The sequence below is a fragment of the Cavia porcellus genome, unplaced genomic scaffold, assembly GCF_034190915.1.
Source record: "Cavia porcellus strain 051 isolate PalLab524CR breed Dunkin Hartley unplaced genomic scaffold, mCavPor4.1 scaffold_3, whole genome shotgun sequence".
NCBI lineage: Eukaryota > Metazoa > Chordata > Mammalia > Rodentia > Caviidae > Cavia > Cavia porcellus.
The window spans coordinates 71,399,804-71,413,893 of record NW_026947486.1 but is presented as its reverse complement, the minus strand read 5'-3'; the positions used below and the strand labels follow the sequence as shown (position 1 = coordinate 71,413,893).

The window sequence follows — 14,090 nt, the reverse complement described above, 5'->3', positions numbered from 1 at the left end:
CTCCTTATGTCCTACATGTAAACAGATGCCCAGAAACTTCCCAATGTTTCTTAATTTTGTCTCTTGCTTTTTCTTAGGCCATGTCTACTTAAATTAAATTATAGTACCTACCCCTGCCTGCACTGCTTTTCTGTTTTAATTCTGACTGCATAATATTCAGATTAATTTTGCTAAACCAAGCTTTCTTTTTATGATGTTTGCCCCTCGGATATCTTCAGTGCCATCCAATTGTTTATAGACATAGCCCTGTAGCCTGGTGTTCAAGGTCCTCTTCTTCAGATCTTATCTCCCACAGCTTTTTTGGTTGAACCCTTGTTTTTGGCCATTCGTTGTTATTTTCCCTTCAACCCTGTGCACATACCTTTGGCTGTGCTATAACACTTCCATCCGAAACCCATTCCTGTCTTTACTTAAACTAGCTAAAACTGACCTGTCCTTCAAGGCCCAGCAGAACTTTACTATTTGCCGACGTGTTCTGATGAACTCAGCTTACAGACATATTTCTTTAAGTAACTTACACATTTAATATTTGAACAGCTCCTGGCTTTGTATGAGCCTCTTAGCAGCCTTGTATTATCTTTTCACATACCTAAGGGGACTGAACTTCTTGAAAGTTGGCATCATACCATTTACAGACTTGTTTAACTCACTGTACTTATCTTTGCAAACTAAAGTTGTTCAATAAATATCTACTGATGGACTGTGAACTACTTAGGGTATAAAGAAAGGAACACAAATACTCAAGAGTTGTGATTTTTCTCAAGCCTTTCAGGGGCATGAATGCTATGCATCTCTCTCCTTTGTGACTTCTAAAATGGGCAAGGATAGGCCAGAGTCAGAGAATGGAGACACATAGACTTAAGGAGATAAGCATGTATTACAAGCTTACATGTATAAAATTAAAAGATAAACTTTAATTTACACCCAAAATATAGTTTTGCCTCAGCTATCTAACTGGTTAAAATACAAGTACTTTGGGGGAGTGAATTAAGTAGTTGATTCAATGAAATATTTAGTTAGTTAGATGCATTCAAAGATCTTCACTCATCCATGGATAAAAGCATTACAGAAGTATGTATTGGGATGCATTTGGTGGGAAGGGTAAAAAGACCTAGAAGTGAATTACTCAAAAGTCCAGGTGTTTATCTGTAATTTAAAGCTGGATTCAATGGAGAATTAACAAAGTATCATTTATAGTCACCTACAACAACCCGTGAAATGCTGACAGGTAGCAGCATAGAGAAGGTGTAGCATCTTCAGCTTCTATCAGTAGAAGTATTGATTCTAGGTATGATTTAAGCTGAGATAAATTTTTCATGGTTGTGGCTCTGTCACTGTAGGGAGTTTAGAAGAAACAGGAAAGATTTTTTTGATGGTAGTGGTGGGGATGCAGCACACAGCAAATCTGTATTTAATATTCTTGTACCTTTGGTTAAATCAGCTTATGTGCTCAAATTCATAGAGACAACAGCAATCACTGCGCTCTTAGATGTTGAAGGTCTCCAGCAATGACGCTGTGTGGATAATCCTAGGCATGTACTAGTTCTTTTAAAAATAGCTTTTTATCTGTACTGGCTTATTTGTGATGCATAGTGAAAAGGTAGACAATCCAGGGCTCAAACTGAAGCTGTGCCACACAAGATTTGTGTGAGCCTCAATTCCCACATCTGTAAAGCAGGAAACAGCACCCACCCTATAGAGAGTTATAGTAAGAATTAAATGAGATAGTATATGTAAAAATTTGGCAGACACTAGGTATTCATTGTTACCATCTATACTAATCCCTGAGAGCCATGAAAAGGACAAATGGTTACAGAGGCACTCACCACTGGATGGTACTCACCCAGGCAAGCAGGTGCCTGCCAATTGGCATCACAAGCAAAGGGGCTTTGACCAGTAAAGCATTAGAGTAGCAAATGCCATGGAAAGAATTGCATAGTTATGTAGAGAATTACCTCCGGCCAAGAGCACCTGCACACAACATCCAGGGGCACAAGTAAAGTTTAGAACAAAGCAGCAACACCAGAGGGTTACATTGCTTCTTTTCCTTGCAAAATAAGACTCCAGGAAGAATAAAAGAGATTTACAGATTAAGCTGCCCACTTCTCAGAAAAAGGCAACATGTCAATCAATCATGTATTAGATCCATGCCTATAGTTATGTGCCTGTGGTCTAAAATCAAATGGTAATAGCCTAACTTGAGCTACAAATATCCTGATAGAACTGTTTACTGTCATACATTGAGAAGGAAAAGCTCAATATAGTAACTCTGCCTTTGTAATTTGTCCTATTTTATTTTCACCTGCAAAAGCTCCTTGGCAGATCCTCGCCTATCCACATCCATCTCAAGACAGCGATTTAAAAAGTCACGGAATACAGCTGAAAGTCTCTCAGGATTCTGGAGCTCTGGGGTTCCATTAGTGGCTATCAGATATAATGCCTACAGAGAAAAATTTAAAAAAATCCATTTAGTTCATACATATTAGGATCGTAAGTTGGCTCAGAAGGCACAAGTCAATTTTCTTCTGTTTTACACTCTGGGTTTTAAATTTTTCACTTCAAAGAATGACACTGATACCCACTCCATAGTTTTGGTAACACTGAGCCTACTAATCTTGGCAGAAGTTGAGGTTACATTGAAGTGTTCTACCTCCCAAACGCTTAGAGATAAGGTTACAGGGCTATCTTCTGAGATGTAAGCTAGTAAAAATTCATATATGAAGAAAGTGTGATCAAGCAACTAGGAAATGAAACCAAAAGATTGTCTGTAAATCTGTGATGCAAAAGAGGTGGGGACGATGCATGCATCCAGTTACACTGACTTGGGTATAATCTCAGGAAGAAAAAATGGGAAATTTCTACAACTTATTAACTGCCTATATTATTTGAAGAAAATTTGTGAGTAGATGTGGTATGAAAACGATAAATTACAAAATTACAGAAATGAAAAATATGGCATTGGTTAGATGAGAAGCAACCTGTGTGGCTCAGAGATTCATATACTTTTGTGGCAACTGCAGCACTATTAATTCATTTAATTCCCAAGGTTTTGTCAATAATAAGAGGAAGCATAAGAAAATTTGATATTAGTAGTCTAGGTACATTACAATGGCGTATCTTACAGTAAATACATAAGTTGATAATGATTATTATACAACTTTGAGATCTTTGTTGTGTTAGGTCACCACTGCGAAGGAAGCTTCAACTCATGCTATGCTGAAAAACTCAAGGTCCCTAGCTTTCAAGAGAGAGAGTTGGACCTAGGATCTGCTAATTCACAAAGATAAGCCCACTTTTTGAAGGTTTTTAGAAGGAAAAGAAGAGCTGGCTATTTCTGATGTCTCTCTTGAGCAAACAATTCTGGAGCAATTAGTGTTTGTGCCAGATTTGTATTAGACACTGGAGACTCAAAGATTAAGAGATAGTCACCTTGTTTTCAAAGATTACACAATTTAGTCAAGGCAAGAGACATAAACATTTTAACAATAGAGTGAGATTAGAACTAATACCAGGACACTAATACCAGAACAGAGTGCTGAATAAACACAAGAATTAAGTAATTTATGTCAGTGCTTATAAGCAGCTTCAAATAGCAGATTAGCAATTTAACAGGGTCTTAAAGAACAGATAGGAGTTTGCCTGCAGGTACTGTCACCTGCATTAGTGCCTGTTCATGTGGTTCCCTAACACCTTAAGTCTTATGAAGATATGCTCTCTCTTGCACTTCTTTGGGCTCTGCGACAAATTATCCCATTTTGCTCTTCTATATGGTTCCTAATTATTATCACAGGTATTTTATTAAAGTCTTTTACCAGCCAGATTACATAAACTAGTGAAGACATGTCTTCTCCTTTCCAATAATGCTCACAGATGTAATTCAAAAAAGGTCAGGAAGGACTGTTTCATCTAGTGGCTAGCCAACCTATAGCATCCGTCAGAATCGTCTAGAGTGGTTGTTAAAAACAGGTTCCTGAGTCACCTCCAGATTTATTGAATCAGAAAATCTGGAGAGGAGCCCAGGAATTTGCATAGTAACAAGTGCTCCATTGATGCTGACACTGGTTCAGGAAACACAGTTTGAGAACAACTGGTTTATTCCACACGGTATTTAATTAAAGGGCTAAACTAGAGGTCTCCAAATTTGTCTGCACATTAGAATCACCTGAGCAGAGTTTTAAACTTTTCTCTCCTCAGTTTTAATGCCCAGACTAATTATGAAAAAAAAAAAAAAACCTCTGGGAAGACAACCTGGGCATCAATATTTTGAAGCTTTTCAGGTGACTCAAATTTGCAGTCAGTATTGAGAAATACTGGCTGAGAATCTGCAATTCAGCTCAGACCTAATAGCTCAAAATTTCTGTCATCATAAATACAGCAAATGTAATAGCTACAACATTTTATAGATGGAGATTCTCTTGCATAATGATGTGTGAGGGTGGCAATGCCATATGCTTCTACAGAGTGCCAACGAACTTTTATGTTACTCTTCCTAGTGCATTAAAACCCACATCTAAATACAATCCTCTTCAAACATCTTTGATTCCACCTCTCACTCCTTTGTAATTTTCAATTCTTTAATGGAAGAATGGGAACTGGAGGTGGCAGTTCATGGGACTTTCATGCCATAAACTAAATCTTGAGTAATAGGAGAAAATGAGATAGAAAGGGGATGCACAATGACCTTCAGCAAATCACTGAATGGGCTAAAATCAAATGGTACACAATTGCAGCAGAAATATTAAATTATGTTCAGACAACGTGTTTCAGTTCTTGAAGTACCTGTCTTCACAAACCAGTTTTGTTCCTTAGTAAAAGAAAATCACTTGATATTACATTTGTTGCCTCCTGAAATTCTTATTTTAGCTGGCTATCCTTTCCCCAAAGTCAATGTTTTTTGTTTGCTTTTTCATGCTCTGTAACCAAGTGCAGTTCTTAACAAATGCATTTCTTTGCTTCATTTTCCCTAGGTCTTTTCCATACTCTAAAGGTCCATATGCATGCTACACTGTTTCCGTTTTTCATTTTTTAAACATTCAAAGTATAAATAGTTTAAGGAACAAAAATAAAAGTTAGAAGATAGGAAACAGATTTTTTGTGGAGATGGGCAAGAAATCTGGAGTTTTAATAAGGGTAGGACGAGAAAGGGAAGTAAAAAGGATCCAAATGTGTTATGTATATATACCAGTTCTCCAAGACAAATGCATTTGTTATATATTACAACATCCTAATAAAAATGTTTAAAAACTATTTTAATAGATTTTATTGCATGTAATCTTTCTTGCAAGTATGTACACATTTTTGATTTCAGTCTTTCTCATCTCTCTTCAATGTATGCCTAATTACCTCAGGAAATATCTGCTCCTCTTTGCATTCTACTTATGAATAAAAAAGACCTTAGTCACAGTTGTTAAGCCTAAGTACTGCTTGTGACACAGTGTATCAGGGAAGAGGGAACATCTATAATTTGAAGGAAAATCAGAAGTGATAAGGAGCTAGTGCTACAAATTTTTATAGCACTTCAAGGAACACATGTGTCCTTCAGAACTTTAGCAGAAAGTCTGTGATTTTTGTTGTGGCTGGACCTGAAGTTACAGATTGGTAGTTTAACAGCTGATTCTGACCCTAGTTGATTAGTACCTCTATGACTTTCCCTCACCCCCAACATGGGTATCAAATGCAAAATTGACTTTTCCTCAACAGTGGATCAAAAATATACTTTGATTTTTACTAAAAATAATTTGAAAAGAGATGGGAATCTAGTTCAGTGTGAAGGCCCTGGGCTCAATCACTAGTACTGCAAAAAAAAAGTACAAAGAAAAAAATGATGGAAGCATACCAACATGTTAACAGTTGTTCTGTCTGAGTGGTAGGATTATTGGCAACTTAAATTTTTATGTGTATTTTTCATATTTACAAATTTTTTGCAATGAGCATGAATGCTTTTATTTTTTAAAATTCTCTAAAACGTTATTATAAAAAAATGTAAAAAGTCATAGAGTCCAATTTACACAAAAATCCTCATCTATTTTGTTTTGTTATCCTAGGACTAAGCCTGCTTTTCATCAAGCACTATCCTTTGAGGGAAACAAAAACCTAGACATTTTCTTTTTCAACTATTGTTTTCAGTTTAATTGCAACAGTACTATTTCCAAATAATTTCCATTCCAAAAATCCACACTTTCAGTTACATTATGGGCTAAACTGGTCCTTGTGGACTGGCCTGGGAACATAATCGCCATGCATAATGCTGCTTCTATGGGAAAATATATTCTGAGTTCCAAATAAGTAATTTAAAAATGAACTTTTGGAACACATCCTGTGTTTAAGCTGGGACTCTCTTAGTAAAAAATAAAATTACTATACACTGTCTTATTAATGAGATACAAATACAATTGTAGACAACAATGACATCAAGAAGGATTTTACCAGCAAAGTCAAGTTGTAAATGAAGAAAATTGAGGGAACTAAATCTAGGCATAAATGATCACATCTTGGTTTTATCTGAGTTAGTGAAAATTTAAAGAAAATGAGCTGGATATTAGAAATTAGGTCAGAGATTTGCCATTTAGAGAAATAAGAAATGCTTTTAATGTAAGTAAGCAATCACAGAACCATTCTCGAGTTCTGCTTCTTCCTCATCTACCAAACTTCCCACAGCCTGACTACAGTCTAACAGGTTCTACTAAAACCACCTTTGGAGATGTCTTTCATACTCAGTCATTTCTTTTTCCCTTTATTATCTCTGCTTAAAATCAGACAGTTGTAATGGCCTCTTAATTGGTTTTCCTTACTGAATCATTTTTATTCTTCATTCAATATCCATTGGTAGTCTTATCAGGGATCTTACACCTTTCACTTTTTTGCTTCAAAAATTTACTGGTCTTATAGGGTCCACAGATGAAGTTTTCAAACTGTGCTGCTCAGAATTTGCCCTTATGATCGTTTAAAAGAGATAATAGATTTTAGGACCCTACCTCACACATATCTGATTCAATCAAAGATATTTTGCTTTTGTCTGTATTTATTTATGCTTCTATGCAATGTTTCATTAGAGCCAGGGGATCACTATAGTTGTTTGAAAACCACTGGTCCATAAGACATTATAAAATTCCTTAGCATGGCATCAAGTCCTCCCTGATTTTACCCCTGTTCACCTTCCCGGCTTTCATCAGTTCTCTTCTCACCCTAAGACCATTTTCCCTCTAACTCCACACACGTGCACATTTTTCAGGTTCACATACTATGCACATAGATTTGTTCAGCATTCCCTGAATAGGAAAAGGTATTTCAAACCTACCTGAAATGCTATCTTTAATTGCTTTGTTTCATGTCCTTTTTATTAGTGCATATGTGTTCTAGAAGAAGATATGTCAGATATATGCATACACGTAATATACTTTGATTACTACCACCACCCCAACCTCTCTTGTCTTGTCCTCCACTGCAGTTGCACATTTCTGGAAAGTTTTAGTGCACATATTTTTTTAAAATCATGTCCATCCTTCCTATTTCCTTTCTTATATTCATTTTCTCTTATTGTCTCCTCTTGTATAATAGTCTTCTTCTACTTTTATGTCATCTGTTTTGGATTCTACATATTAGGGAGAATATGCAATATCTGTCTTTCCGTCTGGCTAATTTTGCTCAATGTTATCATCTCCAGACTGAAATTCTATCTTTATCACCCTCAAGTGCCTGGAAAACTGTTACTTGCCTTTGAAGTTCTAGTTCCAGTAAATCATCTTTGAAGTTTTCAGTCTCTCCCAGGTAGAGTGGTCAAACACCTTGGTCTTCTAAGGACTGTCTTGGATTTTATCACTAAGGGTCTTGTGTCCCTTAGTCTCAGGCGAACCAGGATAGTTGGTCACACTGATGAAAGATTTAGCCACTCTCTCCTCTGAGCTCCCAATAGCCCTTTGTTCATAGGTCTACTTCACATTGTGTTGTGAATATTTGTTATTTACAGATCTGTCTTCTCTCCTAGACTGTGAGTCCATGGAATGTAGAGTTTGTGTCATGATCATCTTTGAATTCTTTAGCAATTTGTTCAAAATAGTTGCTCAGTAAATGTTTTTGTTAATGAATTATATGAAAGCCAAATGTATAAATTCAACTGGGTGGGGAAAATAACAGACTGATGGACAAAATATTAAACTCAGATTTGAAAGTAACCTCTTAAAAATATAAGAATATATGCATAAATAAAACAGGAACCTTTTCTGAGTTGACTAGGCCTGACATATGATAAGTTTCAACTATCTACTGCTCCATGGGAAAGAAGAGAGCTCCATGAGCAGTATACTTAAGATGCTTCCAACAAAGGGAGAATGAGCTAGAGAAAGATGACGACAATTTAGCTAATATAAACTTAGAGAAGGAGGGAGAAACTATAGGACTGTCCTGTGGAACTTGAAACACATTTCGGAATCTTATCTTTTCCAACTTTGAATAAAATTGTGCCTGATTCAACCATTAGATAATTAAGCAAGGTCTGTTTTCTCTCCAAGTTAGGCCCCATAACGTGCTGACCTTATTTATAAAGTGAAAACTTCAAAAACTGGCAAAAAGTGGCTTTCTTCATTGTAATACATGTAGGGAGCCGTGCGACAGCCCCATTGCTGCCTCCCTGCCTCTCTCCTAGGGGCACAATGTGTCTGCCTACATTAACCATAATCCTTTCCTGCTTACATCACATACCCGGACGTGACGATGACCCTGTTGTATTCATCCCCGTAGCCTCTTCCCGTCCCACCAGCCCACCCTTGGCCTATAAAAGATGTGATCACTTCCTGAATAAACGGAGCTTGATCGGATTCTCTCTACTTGCCTCAGGCTCTTTCTCTGTCTCCCCCATGTTTTTATTTAATCCCTGTTCCCCCTCCAGGTACACCCCACGGATTGATACGCGGGCCAGATCAAATACACACATTACCTAGAATTTTCTTATGTTCTACAATTGCACAGCATAACTCTAAACATATTGGCAGTAACACACCATCACTGAAGTGTTCACTGACACCAGTGTGCAACTGAATTTACTTAACTACTAGGTAGTTTATCCGGTTGAAAGAATAATTTAATTTACCTTATTGGCAATTTCCTCAGTTATGAAAGATTAAAGAAGTCATCATAGAAGTTACCACATTTCTGCAAATGAGTCCCAAAGCAATCCATTTGTGCCCAATAAATTTTCATTAAGGCAGTTTTACAATACGACTAACTATTCAATTAAAAGGCTTTACTTTGTGACTTCAGTTAATTATAACAGTTTATAAAGTTTAGGTTAAGACATTAGAAAACACAGGACATATGGGGAAATATAACAGCAAATGTAAAAGGCCTTAGTACCAATATAAAGACTCACTTTACAAAGAGGATAGTGCATGGCACAAAAATCTTTTCTAAGCTGAGTATTTGGAACTCAAAACACATTTTCCCATGGAAATCATGTTACCCATGATGAGTGGGGATCCAGCCTAGTCCAAAAATCTACTGAATGTACAATTTAAATGAACTATAGGAGCAAGAAGATTATTAATTTATGTCTCAGTATCGTTCACATAGGTCAATGGTAAGTATTAACTGATAAAATTTATTGAATGTTTACTATTAACTCATATAATCTGCACAATAATTCCCTGAGGTAGAGTACTATGATCGCTAAGTGATGAGGAAACAATCCTGTGGGGTTAAGAGTGATAACTTGCCTCATATTATACAATTAGCAGTGTAGGAATTCATATTTGACTTCATAGAGTAGAGGTCTGCAGTCCATACTATTTGACTGCTGCAGGCTACCTCCCCTCTCTGTTCCCAGTCTCTAGGGGAGGAGTTCTAGCAGAGGCAGAACTGGTTCATCAAGAAATAAAACACCTTGTGCATAAATAACTGGTTTACTTGATCCACCTTTACCTATACAGGGGAAATGAGCTCTTCTTCTTCAGTCCTTTTCCACTTGTTTAGAAGTGGGGAATAAATACGCAGTGTGCGGAGGTGTCCATTCCATAGTTCCCTGTATGTGTGTGTTGACAATTTGTATACAACTTGTATTGCAGCTGCTGCTTGCAAACTATGCTGTCCTGGTTCCTTTCTCATTTTAGAATTCTCAACTAACTTTGAGTGTTTTATGAGCAAGATTTGGTAACAAATCACTTGATACCTTATGATGTAGTTTACTTACGATCCGGGATTTCAGAGGTTAAACATCAGAGTATTCTGCTGTTTCTGATGTGTTTATGGATTTCATGAAAGGCACGGACATTTCTTTTTTTTAAGAAGAGAGTAATGGGGTCCGAATTACAAAAAAGAAATCACTATATTACAATAAACATTGTATTCCATACTTTGACTTATTCAACTTAATGATCCAGTGTGATATAAATGTGGCCTGGTTTAGCTTGCTGCTGACTTTACATAAAAGTTCTTACTCTGTTACCAAGTTATTTTCTTGCTTGAAATTTAGATCTATTGTCTTGTAGCCTGATAACAAATAGTGATAAGGCTGTGCTGGCTGATGAAGTGTGAGTTTAGCATTAGAGTACTCTCTTCAAGAACAAAAGACTAACCAATGCTGTAAGTACCAGGTCACTCTAACAATGCATGTGTTTATTTTAATCTCTTGTGAAGAAATGAAGGGCAGGCTACATGCACTCATGAAGCAGCCTTGGGCAATTGAAGAAGTACGCAAGCCTTGTAACTATAGTGCATATGGCACTTGGGGTGGAGTTAGACATGTACAAAAGGAAAGCAGGCAAGGTGGTGCAGGAGCCAGGGGAAGCGGTGAGATGCAGAGGCAGCAGAAAAATTAGGGCATGGACAAGAGCCAAAGGACAATGGGAGAGACAGTTGCTAGTGGGATGCAGAAGAAGAGAAATAAAAAATAATGCCTAGAAAATCTGAAAGCATAGGGGAGTTGGATCCTAGGTTCCATTCTGCAATTGATCCATTTCTATTGCTGTGCAATCATTAAGGAGGTGGAAATGCTAACTACTCTGACTTGATCAGTGGTGAGGGAGATATCTGAGCTGCTTCTGAAGATTATTTTTGTGAAAGCACATTTAAAAGCAACACTCACTCAAACTATGGGCCTTTTGTAGATTCAAAGTAAGCATGAGTTTCCTCCTTTACTAAAATAAATGTTATGCGGCAATCCAATGTAGACACTATATTGAAAGCTAATTATTCTAATGCAACCAAGAGCCTTATCAGGTCATCTCTCTTTTAATCACTTCAATAGCCCAAGGGACTGCATGCACCTATAGGGTTTGTAAAGCTCACTGGTAAAGAGTAACCTAGTCAAATTTTACTCATTTGAAGTAATAAGGAAATGGATCAGTAAGAAGTAACCTAAGGGAAGTCATTGAGTTCCTGACTGACAGAGTTGGGAAAAGAATTCTCTTTTTAATTTGCATAACAGATAAATTTGGCAGAGATGCTAGAGAGCTCTTTATCTAGTTTTCTCACATTCTTGGCTACACCTTGATGAAAAGCGCTAAAGAATTTTGCTATCTGAGCATGGGAGCAATTCTTACTCTCCCTATACCTCTAAAAAAGAAAAGCAAGCAAGGAATAAAAGCTATAGCAAAAAGCCAAGTTTTATTCTTGGAATAATGTTAAAACTCTGGCTTTCTCAGCTACATAGATAAAACTGACTTAATTTAATTTTCTCTGCTGAGAAGCTTATCTAAGACATTTCAGAGTATCCTTTTATCAGGATGGAAATGGGTTTTAAAAATGATGTTGCAACCAGGCATACAACTAAATGATAACAGAGGCTGGAAATAATTATCAAGGAAAGTATAATTTTCTTGGTGAAGTCATTTCTCCATAGCAAAAATAAAGATTTCAAAAGCCATAGGATAAAATATGTCACTGGACATTTCTGTGGGCAAATGCATATTACACTCTACGGTTTGTCTCTTTATAATTAACTTTGATTTGACGATAGGTATGGTACCTACAAAAGCATATGCATATACATCCCTGGGTTTTGATAGAGCCATCCTGTAAGACACAGAGGAATGATAGCATAATCATAGCATAAAGGAATATCAATTTTGGCCAACAGTGTGGCCCTTGTTACCACATTTTAAACCTTCCTTTTCTTCCTCTCTGCTTGGTCAGAGTTTCTTGGATTTTAGTTTGCTGTGGGATCAGTTTCTCCTTTGGCTGCCTTCTGGGCCATAACTCACCAGTTTTAACTGCCTGCTTCTGAATTAACCATCTAAATGAGATTTGCAGCTTTCCAAGGCTAAGTCCCATTTTCCTATACCGAATTCTTGACAACCAATAATTCTTAAGAGCAGTCTATCTTTTGACAGGCAATATTTGTTTCTGATTAAAAAGAAACCCTGTTACTGTTCTGTAATTATTTTAGTTGTAGTTATCCCAATTTGCTCCTCCTTTTAGGCATACGTTTGCCCTCAAAGTAGAAGAAGTGTCAACAACCCATCAATAAACCTTGCTGTTCCATAGTAGCTTACGGAAAAAGATGGGACTGCTCCCAGCTCCTCCTGAAATACATTCAAAACAATATTGACTGAGTCCTAGCAAAGTACGCTTGCTTCTCTGGTGCTCAGGAAGTTTATGTCTGACTTCAATTCCAAATGAGCACGCACCATCAAATCCAGACATTCCAATCCACAGCACAGGTTCCAGTGGTTAGAGGAAACTCAATGCAGTTTGGCCCTCAGTTGCTGTTTTTCAGTAGCTAGATATTCTCTTATATTGCTTAAATCTCTTTCTTAGACAATGTAACCTAATTAGAATTTTCCTGGTCCTATTAAAACAAAAACAAACAAACAAACAAAACCCCCACATTTATGCAGTGTTTTAAGTGTGGGGTTAGGGATGTAGACAACAGGCCTGCAATTAGATTTCTGTCCTCCCTTCTTCCTGGACATACAAGTAATGCATGCTTAATCATGACTGGCCAAACCAATGGCTAGATTATGCACTAATATTTGCTAGGAACTTAATCGTCAGCTAGCGTGTGTGTGTGTGCATGTGTGTGTGACTGTGACACGTGTGCATGTGTGTGGTTCTGGGTGCTGTGGCTTGAACATTGGAACTTCGTACTAAGCTCTATTTTTAGTCTTTTTTAAAAAACAAAGTTGAGATAGGTCCTTATTAAGTCACAAAATAGTTCAGATTGGGCTTGAATTTGTGATATTCCTGCCTCAGTTCCCCAGAGTGCTGGTATTATAGGTGAGCACCACCATGCCTAGTTAAGGTAGCACATTTTAATGATGAACACCGTTTTCAGAAGGTAAATCAAAAAGGAAAGGACATATAATGGGGATATTATGTGCGTAACTAATGTCATTTCCTTTTTGATAGTGTTACTATACTGGTAAATCTGAGAATGACACAGAGCAAACGTGGTTTCAACTTGGCTTTGACAAAGTCACTCATAATTTTTTATATGAAATGGAGAATTGCGAGCAAAATGATAGTGTTCTTTTCTGGTTAAACAACTGTGTTCAAGGAGGGCTGATAAAGAATTGTTCTCAGTGTGGACAGTGTCTTATAGAAGTCATGCTGCGTAGCTTTCTGTCTCTTCTAGTCCTGGTTGCTATTTTTCTGTGAGAAGGAGAATCTGGTGTTAGTAGTACTTAAAGTGTTAAAGGTGTTTGCAGTGTGTATCCAGGGAGGTGAACCACTGATAAAGAATCGGTGGTTCACATACCCACAGTTTTCAGCATTGATACCAATAAATGTCTTATAGTGATCCAATGTTTGATACAGCATCAGAGATGCTTAAAGCAAGGCTAGAAATAGAATACTTAAAAAGTTCACTTCGTCTTGGACAAGAGTTTGAAAAAGTACACAAAAAGATGTTCCAAAGGGTTTAGTACAGACTTCAAGTGGACATTATAGACATTTCACAAATACCAAATTCTCTTAAACCTTATTGATAAGAGCAACATCATGTGTGAATGCAAAGTTAATAAACAGGCATTTCTATATGAGAAACAAAACAAATAGAAATTATATGGAAATGATTGTGTCTCCTTTTAGATCATTATGACCATACGTCTTAAAAAGTATCTCCAATTAACAAAAAGTTGAGATCAGCAGAACACAATATT

The 14,090-nt window shown here is 36.9% G+C and overlaps 1 protein-coding gene across 11 annotated transcripts in view; it reads right to left on the bottom strand.

Annotated features, from left to right (window-relative positions):
- The window catches only part of Pak3 (p21 (RAC1) activated kinase 3), a 327,193-nt gene that overhangs the window by 7,817 nt on the left and 305,286 nt on the right, over positions 1 to 14,090 (bottom strand). For 9 of the 11 annotated variants that reach the window (XM_063246284.1, XM_063246283.1, XM_063246288.1 and 6 more), the window contains 2 exons: positions 2,303 to 2,440; positions 1,844 to 1,971 (listed from right to left, as the gene is read on the bottom strand). In XM_063246284.1, coding sequence (XP_063102354.1) covers positions 1,873 to 1,971; positions 2,303 to 2,440 — 237 coding nt within the window. In that variant the 3' untranslated portion in view covers positions 1,844 to 1,872. The remainder of the gene's footprint in view (positions 1 to 1,843; positions 1,972 to 2,302; positions 2,441 to 14,090) is intronic. The other 2 variants (XM_023564164.2, XM_063246281.1) reach the window with 1 other exon arrangement.